The sequence below is a fragment of the Eurytemora carolleeae genome, unplaced genomic scaffold, assembly GCF_000591075.1.
Source record: "Eurytemora carolleeae unplaced genomic scaffold, Eaff_2.0 scaffold11, whole genome shotgun sequence".
NCBI lineage: Eukaryota > Metazoa > Arthropoda > Copepoda > Calanoida > Temoridae > Eurytemora > Eurytemora carolleeae.
The window spans coordinates 38,086-50,941 of NW_019396030.1; the positions used below are offsets into that span (position 1 = coordinate 38,086).

The following is a 12,856-nucleotide window of genomic DNA, read 5'->3' on the forward strand; positions in this document are numbered from 1 at the left end:
CATCGTTTGTAACTTTTTTTGCTCAAAAAATCTAGAATTATTCTAAATATATATTTTTTTCTTCCTCTAGTTTCACCTGAAAAGGAGGATGAAAATGATCGAGGAGGTTCCATCGGTGAGTTGCAGGGGGCAATCGACGATTGAAAAGGAAGCGGGGAGAGAGAAAGAGAGAGATTTGATAATTGGCTTTGGTTTCTTCCCCTTGGAACTAAACTATTGGGATTGGGAGTGTTGGAAGGTGCGCTAACATTCCATGTTATCTTTCTCTTGCTAGATGAATCCGTAGGACTGATCTCATGCTGATTCTCCGACAAGTAAATCTCCTCCGCAGTATTCTCTTTTTTGAGATAGATTGACTTTGGTTGGTCTTCGTGAGAGGAGAAAAAACTGTGAGTTCGTTGAATCCTATCATCTGGAGGAAACATACCGACACACCCGTCTCTTCTCTCTTCAGCATTTTCCCACGCACTGGGACCATTGTTTGGATAAGGCCGCTCCGAGGTCTCCTTCTCTGAATCTGAAGATCCGAGGAAAATAGGGGAACTGGTGGGATATATCTGGCCGCGATGTCGGAACATGAACTAGATCTAACTATCTTGAACCTTGCAACTCGAAAAACGTATTCTATTTGTATAAACCTGGAAAACAAACAACCTTGCCCTCTCCGCTCAAGCCGGAAAGATAAAGTTAAAACTGTGTGTATAATCCATCTATCAGGGTTGGGATGTAACTGTTAGCCAGAGAACCCGGAGTAATCTCTTCTCTCCTTATAATCCGGGCCGTTGTCATGTAAACCTGTTCGAACCTAACATGTAAACACTCGGAATTTTTTGATAAAAATCGATTTTTTATTACTTACACCAACATTCATTTCAATTAAAAAAAATAAGCAATTTAAATAATTATTTAGTAAAGGAATTGAGTTTTTGCCACAAACTCAGCTTTTCTAATCCCTATATCTTTGCAACCTGGCGATGTAAACCTTTGATATTTCAAACTTTAACTATTTGATCTAACAGAATTCAAAATTAGAAATATTAAAGTTCAACAACATCGGGTTGCAAGGATATAGGGATATGAAATCAAAGTTTGTGGCAAAAGCTCACTTCCTTTCTTGACAAATTTAGAAACTAAGTTCTTCAGATTAAAAGCAAGACACAGGTTGGTCGCTAAAGATCTGATTGTAGCGATAGAACTGATAGACCATAATAAACAAGAAGCAGGTCGACATAGAATTTTTTATTTTTTTATTTCAGTCATTATTCGTCAGATCCTTCAGGGAAAAAGGAAAAATATCTTTATCAATTATGGAAAAATTGTAGAGAATGCAATTTTTTACCTAAAAAATGTCTAATGTTAAAAATGTGAAAATATCCCGTAACGGGGTCGGGCAGGGGATGGTGTAGATCAGCTCGATGAGTTATTTTAGATTAGTTTCTCAATATTTTCTCCCCCCCCCCTCTCCAACCTTTCTATTCAGCAAGTGTATGCTGATAAGGCAGGTCTAATGTAGAAATGATATAATCCTGGTTTATTAATCAATAATACAAGTCATATTCTCGCTTAATCACATCAAATTTAGAGATTAGCATTTATCTATATTATACAATAAGAATTTTTTATAGAATTTACTATTTTATATAACAATACAATAAATCATATTGGGATAATCTAACTCAAAATCTTTAAAATTGTTTTTTTTTATCAAGAAATCTCAGCCCGGAAATAACTAAATGTGTTTAATTGAATTAATGAATTATTTAATTTAAATTAAACTCAATTTAAGACAAATGAGATTTCATTGGTCCTAAGAAAACAGTTTCAAATCAATTTCTATTCACAGAAAAAAAATAAAATGATGATATAATATCTATTGATGATGTGATTAGGGATCAACATATCATATGCATGCTTCATTATTCGTGAACAATATTATAAAAGGGACTGTAAACGTAATTGCAAGTGACTTTCCATTTAAGGAAGAGTTTCCTCCGATTCAGAACAGCTGCCCTTTAAACCTTTGACTGATAAAGGATGTCTGACATGTCCCTAATTATCTACTGAAACCTTTTAATTGTTAAGCACTTTGTTTGCAAGCTGTCATATATTAAGGAAATCAACAGTTACTTTCTAGATGTGACAGAAAATAAATATTTACTTTCGAATGTTTGCAAAACGCGTTTAACGTTAAAAAGACGACATTTTTCACGGGGCAAAGCACATCGGAATTTTTAAAATATAGAAACAGTTTTCGTTTAGTTTACACACAAAGATCTTGATAATCGATGAACATATACCGGTTTTAAGGGTACCGTTGTAAATCGGGCATTTGCATGAAAAATCAATTGAAATTACACTTACAGTCCCCTTGATACCAGTTAGTGATAAAATACAACTGCACAGTGTACATAACTAGTTACCAGGATTTATGGCATATTTGTATTTTTATACATTAAATGTTTCCTTTTGATAAAATGTATAGATATCTAGATTGATTTTAAAATTGAAATAATCTATTGAAAATGTTTTTTCTGCACAACTTGAAAAAGAGTTGCAGATTGAATATAGGAAAAGGATTTAAAACATTTTCTTATTCAAGATTTAAGAATATAATTCAGGGGTTAAGAATTTGTATGCAGAACTATAACAGGGTTACCCACCTAAGGTGAAAAACGAGATGATGTATTGATTAGGTCAGCTGTAGTTGATAAACTCATGCATTTTACATTATTTAGGGAAAAAAAGAAACATGTATAAAACTGCAGGTAACCATAAATTTGAGAAAATCTGTAATTGTCTCTGAAGTCTCATTCTTTTTGGTCGACCCTGTAAACATGGGGAGGTAAAGGGGAGGGGGGGGAGGATTTGTTAATCTTAATGAATGTATTTTCAAAGTAATATTAATGAAACGAATGAGGAAAGTTGAGCTGAATGTTTATGGTGTGTCAGCATATATTTAATCCACTAACTAGGTAGTTCTCCAGGTTTCATAGTTCTACTGGCGCTATGAGTACGACATTTTTGCTATTATTATTTTTGCTATATACAAATAGAAAACCGAATTTTTTTCTATATGAAAAAACATTCCCATTACATTATTAAGGGTTAGGTAATGCTCACTGAGGATCAGCAGGCTACAGAACTAGACTAGACTAGTACAGGCTCTGCAGTTAGGTAGTGCTTACTGAGGATCAGCAGGCTACAGAACTAGACTAGACTAGTACAGGCTCTGCAGTTAGGTAGTGCTTACTGAGGATCAGCAGGCTACAGAACTAGACTAGACTAGTACAGGCTCTGTGGATAGGACAGACTTGGAAATTTTTCACATAAAAAAGACATGTTACAAAAATGACCTCTATGACGCTAGCAAATACAACACAAGCAAAAATGTTGTTTCCCCAGCCTAACTTGTAGTGTACAAATCCAAAATTTCATTTCAAGAAATATTTAAATGAAATCCTCGTTGTTTTTCGAAGATATTCTCTAAAAGTTAATTTATGTCGTCATTTTTTGTAGAAGAGCTCTAAGATTAAACCCAATTTTATCCGGATGGTTTTCACAGAGATGGTGACGGAGCTGATCACTCCTGGAGAACTTTTCTTTGCAGACGGAGCAACGGAACGGAGCCTTAACTACGTCCTGGACAGACTTAAGCTTGCTCCTGCCTTGTCCTGTATACACCATCATCTTTACCTCCAAGAGACAAGCTGTAACCTGAAACAGGTTAAAAATGTTTAGAAAAATTGTTAGAATTCTTTTGTGTCATCTCGATTATCACGCTTTTGGGTGTATTTTTTTCAAAAGTCTTGCATGAAAAAATAAAATAAAAAACGACGCTATTCTCATTGAAATTGACCCTTGCCATAGATAGATAAACCAACATAAATGCGACTTCAGGGGATTCATGTGAGAAGGGGGGGCGAGTTCCTGTTTCCAATTTGAGCCATAAAATTCAATTAAGAACTGTATCTGAATGTATATCCAATCAAAGTTGACGCGATGCCAAAAAAAAAGTTTGTTTAAAAGCTGTCGAATTTGTTGAATTTGCAGTATTGGACAGATAAATGCATCCTACACTACCTTCGGAATGTTGTTAGATTTAAGCAGATCATCTACATCGAACAGGAGTTCGACAGGAACTCCAAACTCAAAGAGATCATTGATAATCTTCTCAACTCTCTCCCGGGGTTTCATCTGATCCTCAGGACAGGATCTTTGCTTCTTTCCGAGAGGAGTAGGACAGCTCTTGAAGATTACTTCCTCGATTATCCTGCAGATTGCAATGTCGATAATCCAGCAATAGAGAGAAGAATTTCTACTTAATCTTTAGTTGAAATAGTTTTTAAATCTACAATTTGTCAAAAATATTACCCGATTCAATGTAGTGTATACTACGTACCTAGCTTTGTACTAGGTCAAATACTGTAGAGACGGACCCTATAATTCTGTAAACATGATATATGCTGCCCAGGTTTCCATGTTCTCATACCTTCCGTCCTATAACCATGAGATATATTCTCTGGGTTTACATGTTCTCCTACCTGCCATCCTGTAACTATGAAATATTTTCTACAGGTTTACATGTTCTCCTACCTACCATCCTGTAACCATGAGATATACTCTCCAGGTTTACATGTTCTCCTACCTGCCATCCTGTAACCATGAGATATACTCTCCAGGTTTACATTTTCATCTACCTGCCATCCTGTAATCATGAGATAAACTCTCCAGGTTTACATGTTCTCCTACCTGCCATCCTGTAACCATGAGATATACTCTCCAGGTTTACATGTTCTCCTACCTGCCATCCTGTAACCATGAAATATATTCTCCAGGTTTACATGTTCTCCTACCTGCCATCCTATAACCATGAGATATATTCTACAGGTTTACATGTTCTCCTACCTGCCATCCTGTAACCATGAGATTTACTCTCCAGGTTTACATGCTCTCCTACCTGCCATCCTGTAACCATGAGATATACTTTACAGGTTTACATGTTCTCCTACCTGCCATCCTGTAACCATGAGATATATTCTCCAGGTTTACATGTTCTCCTACCTGCCATCCTGTAACCATGAGATATATTCTCCAGGTTTACATGTTCTCCTACCTGCCATCCTGTAACCATGAGATATATTCTCCAGGTGTACATGTTTTTCTGCAAACTTGGTAAACAAACTCTACCACCTGTTAAGGGTTTGATTTTTTTAAATGTTTTCAGTGTGTTGAAAGAGCAAGAATTTTTGATGTAAGGGAATTGAGTGTTTACAACAAACTCTAATTTTATAATCCCTATGTTTTTGCAACCCAACGTCGTAGACATTAAATATTTCAAACTATGAATTCTTTTAGCCTCCATAATCTAACTGTTTGATATGAAATAATTATATTGCACTTTTTTATGAAAAGTGTAAATAACGTTGAGAATCTCTTTCATGTTTAATATTAGTTTATAATTATAAATATATATATTGAGCCAGGGCTCAAGGTTCAAAGCTAACTTAGTTCAAAGGTAAAGTAATGAATGCACTCCAGAGATGTGTTCTCTTCAAGATGGAAGCAATATTCTAAAATCTGGTTTAAGATCCGGATGAAAATAGGAAAGACTTCAAAGTTTTCGTTTTGAAAGTCACAGTTTGCTTGGAATATAAATAATCTAAAGGAACTCTGGTTTTGCCACAAGTTCAGATTGGCTAATCCCTACATCTTTGCAACCTGATGGTGTAAATCTGTTTATTTATAGATCTAATGGAATTCAAAGTTTCAAATATCTAAGGTTCATGGCATTAGATTGCAGAGATTGTTGCAAAAACTCAATTATTTGATCCTTTATTTGTTGCACTTGCAGAGATAAATAAATAGCCTTGGATTACAATCAGGATTAAAAATCGACATTTAAAAATGTTTTCATCATTTTTGTTTATGAGGTAGGTTCAGCAACTCTTGATGAAGTAACGTTTTTAACCTTTATTTGAGAATCCAAGATGGAGATTGGAGGTTTATCTTATTTTCCAAGTTGTTGCGAATCGTTTATGGAATTATTACTTTTTTGAAATTTGCTGGTAATTTTAGACAAAAAACAGTTTAAAAATATATATTGGTAAACGAATAAAAACAAAAGCAAAAATATTTTTAAACATTAAAAAAACTGATTTGCAACCAGATGGTGAAATTTTTTGATAATTCAAACTTAGCTTATTTGATCAGAATTCATAGTTTGAAATAGTTTTTTGGAGCAGTGATTACAATGTCCTTTCCAATAAAGTTTTCATATTAAAAAAATCACAGAAATATTTTTTATGATTAAATCTGACAATAGAAAACATCATGAAGAAACCCCTTCCTTTGCTTCCTTCTCAGATTCCGGAATAATCTCCACCTCCTCCTCAACATTGTAATCAAAATAGTCTTTAGGCATTCTTCTCAGAGCTCTGTAATACAAGGTCAATATATCTCTAGTTATTTAATTACTAGCTGAAGTGTCGTGCGTTGCCCGTGGAGTTTTAAAAACACTTGATTTTTTTTATTTTTAGCCTTTGTTACCCCTATGATACACAGCCTTTTCGTTCCAGCTGTTTGGCCAGCTATAGCTATTAACATATATACATACAAATATATTTATATATATGAGCGAAGAGCTTTATCATATAGATTGGTGTGCAGTCATATAATACAAAGGGTTACCCACAAGGGATGAAACTTCAGAGACGACTGTACGGAATTGACCTTTTTCTAACATTTATAGTTCCATGCAGCTCTAAGATTAATTTCCTTGCCTAATTCATTAAATATTTCATTCAAAAACTATATGCAATACAGAATACAAAATTTAACCTTCAAGTTTTTTTTAGGTTGTCATCAAGTCTTGTCCTTTGTGGATAAACTAATAACGATTAATATATCCGTTTCCCCCGTGTTCTCGTTTATTTTTCATTAAAATCTTTTTCTTAAATATTCAGCCTTCTTGATTTATATTCTTCATTCTTTGTATTTTATCCTTGATCCTCCATACAAACTTTCAATCTAATAAATTAAGTTTATCTTTTTGGAATTAATTGCCCATTAACCCAGATTATTTTTCCCTGGATTCAATATTTCCCCAAAACTACAAGCTCTCTGAAATACCACAATAAAGGATAATAATAAACCCGTTCTTTAAAATATTTTATCTATATCGAGAATAAGCAAAATGGTTAGCTTTATTATTCCCATAGCCTAGTTCGTATTTTTTTTTTTTTTTTTTACTATTTCCCCAAAGTGATCTTCATCAACTGCAAATATATGAATAAGTTTGAAAATTGCAAGTTTAATTTTCGAATTAACAATGCTCGAAACTTCAGAAAATTAAGCTTTTTTAGTGAAAATGTAAATTTATCCCCTGAACAGTGAAAAGTGATTACCCACATCATGAAAGCCTTCTACTTTCCCTTTACAGTCCCTCCTTCTCCTTCTTTTTCCCATGAATACTCTCTATCATGTCCCTACTTCTCTGACCCCTGAACACAATCTATCATGTCCCTACTTCTCTGACCCCTGAACACAATCTATCATGTCCCTCTTTCTTTGAACCTTGAACACAATTTGTCATGTCCCTCTTTCTCTTTCCCCTGATTACCTTCTATCGTGTTCCTCCTTCTCTTTCTCCTAAATATTTTCTTTACGTCCTCTCTTCTATTTCCACCCTGAAATTCTTCTGTTTCCCCTGAAAAACTGCTATCAACTCCTTCTCCTTCCTAGAAAATCTTCTATAATATCTCCCTCTTCTTTCCTTTAGAAAACTTTCATTATTTCTCTTATTTTTCATTATTCCCCCCCCCATATTGTAATTTTTCCTCCAGTCGCCTCCTACCACGTTCAATTCCTTTTTAACAGCTCTTTCTGACCCCCTGCAAGCGTATTCCTTTCACTCTATAAACTCTTCTTCTTTTATAACCCTAGTTAGAACCCTGAGGGAAGATTTTGTTGAATTATTATTCTGTAGATAGAGGTTGGAAATATAAAGACACATTTGGCGGGATCGATCGGAAACATCAAACTAGAAAATAGAGGCTTAACTTATAAACCCAAAGAATTTAGTTTCTCAGACATGGTTGCATCAAATATGAAAACTACAAACTAGTTGCAAAACAAGTAAAAAATGGAACCTATATAGGAAAACTAGAAGTTAGGTTAATTACAAATGAAAAAATAATATGATAGATGCATTAGATATGAAAACTAGTAACTGTTTATATCAGATATGAAAACTATCTGTTTATATTAGATATGAAAACTAGAAACTGTTTTATATCAGATATGAAAACTAGAAAACTGTTTATATCAGATATGAAAACTAGAAAACTTTTTACATCAGATATGAAAACAAGAAAACTTTTTATCTCAGATATGAAAACTAGAAAACTGTTTACATCAGATATGAAAACTAGAAATCTGTTTACATCAAATATGAAAACTAGAAATCTGTTTATCTCAGATATGAAAACTAGAAAACTGTTTACATCAAATATGAAAACTAGAAATCTGTTTATCACAGATATAAAAACTGGAAACTGTTAGATATTAAATATCACAATAAACTTAATTTTAGAATGAAATCTTGCATGTTTTCAAACATTTCAAATTTTGATTTTTTCTTGTCGGGCTATTTTTGAGAAAAGATTTTGAATTCCTTGAATGCAACCAGGCAAGTTTTAAAATTAAAACTAGAAAAGTTACGCGGTCAGAAAGTTGTACAAGTAAAGCACAAAAAACTGTCTCTTTAACCTATAGCCCCCGGATTCCTCCCCCCCCTGGAATGCCTTGGGGGAGGGGGGAGAGAACTGCTGCCCCTCCTCTAATATATGCATGACTATATTTGACGTAAAACCACTTCAGGACCTACAAAAAATCCTGTTTATTTATAGCTTCACTGTAAATCTGAATTCAAGTAATCTTAATTAAAAATGTCAACAACAAATAAATAACTTAATGAAAATCACATTGAAGAGAAAGATTAAAATCAAATTAAGATCGGTGTGCATAATTTGCTAAATCACAGAAAACAGAAATTTCATTTATTTCTTCTCAATATTTTCTGTTCAAATCCCAACAAAATATCCGACATAATCTCAGTTCCAATATATCTCAAACCTTCTATCTATTTCTCAATTAAAGAGACCTCTACTGACATTTTTATCCTCTCTACCTCTGGCATGAACCTCATACAGTTGTCTCAACAAAAATGATAATGGAGAAGATGGTCCAAAATCTGTTTAAATCAGCTCCCAATCTTTGATTTAGTTTTGTTTGACCGGTTCTGCAAAGAACAGGGTTAACCACAAAGGATGAGACTGTAATGGTGACCTGGAACTCTTAAAATTCTGAAGGTTTGATTCTCGGCCTTTAAATGTTGAATATAATAATTTGACATAAAAAATGTCAGCTTTGTAGAATCAACCAAAAAGACTCTGTGAACATTCGTCTCAGCGGCTCAGTAACATTATGCCTAGTTCGCGAATGCCTAGTTCGTAAATGTCTAGTTCGTAAATGCCTAGTTCGTAAATGCCTAGTTCGTAAATGCCTAGTTCGTAAATGCATAGTTCTTAAATGGCTAGTTTATGAAAGCCTAGACAATATTATGCCTACATTTCTGAATGCCTAATTCATAATGTCTAGATAACATAATGCCTAGATAACATAATGCCCAGATAACATGATGCCTAGACATAAGAGTATTTAAGAGAGAGAAAAAAAATTCCATCCAGTAACAATTTTACAAAATCTGCAAACAACTTTCTGAAAATGTACAATTTCTTTCTTGCCTGTTTTCTTAATGGTAATGATGATTCAACAAACGATAATTCAATTAATCTATCAATAAAAAATTTGTAAGTTTTAAGGTCAGCCTATCAAATATAACAAATGTGATTTGGTGAATCCTAATTCCTAGTGAGATACAATAAAATCTACATAATAAAACAAGACATTCGTAATAGAATATCCAACATATATATCTGTATCACCATCATGGTGATACAGATATATATGTGGGATATTCGACACCATCTAGAATATCCAGCATATATATATATATTGCGTATAGCCGGCCAAATGGCTGGACCGATTGGGCTGAAATTTGTTGTGGACAGTCATGGGTGGTCGTGTGGTGTTATAGACTAAAAAAATTCGATAATTTTTTTTGCTAATTATTTTTCCACGGGCAACGCCGGGGCGTACTTCAGCTAGTATGTAATAATTCATTTGAATTTTCTACTATCATTTCTTTCTTGCTTGAATATGCTTAGGCATTCAATTCGCTTTAATGTTATCTAGGCATTGGGTGACTAGGCATTATGATATCTACGCATGATGTTATCTAGGCATTCAGAAATATAGGCATTATGTTAATTAGGCATTTATAAATCTAGGCATAGTGTTATATAAGCATTACTGACTAGACATAGTTTGATCTAGGCAATGAACAAGGCATTCGCGAACTATGAGCCGTCTCATCCATTCTTGGTAACCATGTACATTGTACAGAGTATAATGTAAATATAAAACCATTTTTGTAAATTAACAACAGCATTTTTTTTGCATACACACACATGCATGCTTACTATAAGCCTTTAAGAATCCGTCCTTTATCTAGGGCTGGGAACTTTCGAACTTTTCCTTCTCCGTTCGTGTACTGTACGGTTGGATATATTAATAGAACGGACAATTCAGCTCATCTAGTTGCCATTTGGTTTTAACTAATAAATTAACCGTTAGTTCAGTTAAAAGTAGATAAAACAAAAATGTTATCTTTAAATGTAAAAAAAACTAAAATGGTTGATGATTATTGATCCGAAATGCTTGATAATATTTTAATTATAGATGACATTATTCAGTAGATTTCTGAATGCCTAGTTTATAATATCTAGAGTGCATAAGAGTGCATTGAATGCAGTGATCAAAAAAGGTTGATAATTCCATGATAAATGGTTGGTGATTCCCTAATACAAAATGGTTTATGATTCNCATAATAGTTGATGATTCCCTGATACAAAATGGTTGATGATTCCCTGATACAAAATGGTTGATGATTCCCTGATACAAAATGATTGATGATTTTCTGAGACAAAATAATTGATAATTCCCTGATCCGAAGTTTTCAATTTTAGTTAATTATCTCCATACATGTAGTATCATGTAGTTTTCCAAAACTCTAGAAAACCTTTGAAAGAGGAAAACAACTTTTCTCTAGGTTCCTCCAATAATTTAAGTAATTAATTATAAAATTTTTTTACCTTCCTGTAGGATGCAGGAAATAAATTTGCTTCAGAAATATCTATATATATATATAAAGTAGTTTATATGGAGATATAAAATAGTAGATATATATCTTTGTTTTAATGTGTTTCTGATCATAAGTCATAAACCCCTTATCCGATTTGCCTCAACTTTGACTGGGGAGCTCAGTATGACCACGGATATGTTTTTAGCTTAGTTTAAAAGTTTTATATTGAGTAGGTCGATTTGGGTAGAAAGAATATTCAGATATATTGTATTGTGGTATAACATTCAGATATATTGTACAATACACATATATGATAGAATATATTTTACATAAATAATATATCCACAACACACTACAGTGTACACATAATCAAATGTAGGGATAAACTGACCGCTAGGCGGATGCAGCTTCAGCCTCCAAGATATCATAGATTCTCTAGATTAATATCCAACATATATCTCTGTATCACCCACTAGAATATCCAACATGTATATCTGTATCACCAAGTAGAATATCCAGCATGTATATCTGTATCACCATCTATAATATCCATTATATATATATATCTTTATCACCAACTAGAATATCCAACATATATATCTGTATCACCATCATGGTGATACAGATATATATGTGGGATATTCGACACCATCTAGAATATCCAGCATATATATCTGTATCTCTAATTAGAATATCCAGTATACATCTGTATCACCTACTAGAATATCCAACATATATATCTGTGTCACCAACTAGAATATCCATCATTTATTTCTGTATTACCAACTAGAATATCTACCATAAATATCTATATCCCCAACCAGAATATCCAACATATATATCTGTATCACCAACTAGAATATCCAACATATATATCTGTATCACCATCTAGAATATCCAGCATATATATCTGTATCACTAACTAGAATATCCAACATAGTGCAAAAGATGCGTACACCTCTGAAATAACTTTCCTTGCAATATAACCTTGGTTAAACTAATGTTATACAAACTTGTATCAAAGTATCTTCTTGTAAATTCACATGCATGTATATTCATATAAGAACAACTTTTTATTTCATTGATTTATTGTTATCCGGATTCCACATACTTTACATATCTGAAGAAATTTTAGATGTATTATTATTTTTTATGATTCTGATCATTATTAGGCTCTCAAAAACACAACCAGTAATCTGTAAGTCTTAAGTATTCAACAAAAATGTCTACAAAACTTGGATTTACCGTCTAGCATTTTATTCTCAATACGGAAAAATTAAATATTAATTAAAATCATCAAGTTCTAGGAAAATTTGGCGCTGATTATTGATTAATTTTAACTTGAGATATTGATAGATTATATTTAAATAAAAATTTATGCTGATATTGCTAAATTTACTTCTCTAAGGTATAAAGTTAGGACAGACGACAGTCAGGGTGTTAAATAGGAATATCAAGAATTTAAATACAAGGACACACGCTGAATTAAACACCAAGGAATACAAGGACACACACTGAATTAAACACCAAGGAATACAAGGACACACGCTGAATTAAACATCAAGGAATACAAGGACACACACTGAATTAAAC

At 33.1% G+C, this 12,856-nt stretch overlaps 2 protein-coding genes across 7 annotated transcripts in view; both read right to left on the bottom strand.

Annotated features, from left to right (window-relative positions):
• LOC111696119 (uncharacterized) overlaps nucleotides 1-705 on the bottom strand; it is a 35,038-nt gene extending 34,333 nt beyond the window's left edge. Inside the window, exon 1 of the mRNA XM_023465667.1 lies at nucleotides 77-705. Coding sequence (XP_023321435.1) covers nucleotides 77-578 — 502 coding nt within the window. The 5' untranslated portion in view covers nucleotides 579-705. The remainder of the gene's footprint in view (nucleotides 1-76) is intronic.
• An 805-nt stretch (nucleotides 706-1,510) lies between these two features.
• On the bottom strand, nucleotides 1,511-6,465 carry LOC111696015 (uncharacterized). 6 transcript variants are annotated; one of them, XR_002763989.1, is made up of 5 exons: nucleotides 6,347-6,465; nucleotides 5,114-5,190; nucleotides 4,081-4,270; nucleotides 3,409-3,714; nucleotides 1,513-3,004 (listed from the first exon to the last, which is right to left on the bottom strand). XR_002763989.1 is itself a non-coding variant. In XM_023465534.1 (4 exons), exons 1-4 carry the CDS (start codon nucleotides 6,419-6,421, stop codon nucleotides 3,496-3,498), a joined length of 561 nt encoding a protein of 186 aa, XP_023321302.1. In that variant the 5' UTR covers nucleotides 6,422-6,465; the 3' UTR covers nucleotides 1,520-3,495. The 6 variants fall into 6 exon arrangements, 2 of the variants coding, with proteins under 2 accessions (XP_023321323.1, XP_023321302.1); XR_002763988.1 differs by having other exon boundaries at nucleotides 3,380-3,714; XR_002763987.1 differs by having other exon boundaries at nucleotides 1,520-1,944; nucleotides 2,661-3,714.
• Nucleotides 6,466-12,856: the final 6,391 nt, after the last annotated feature.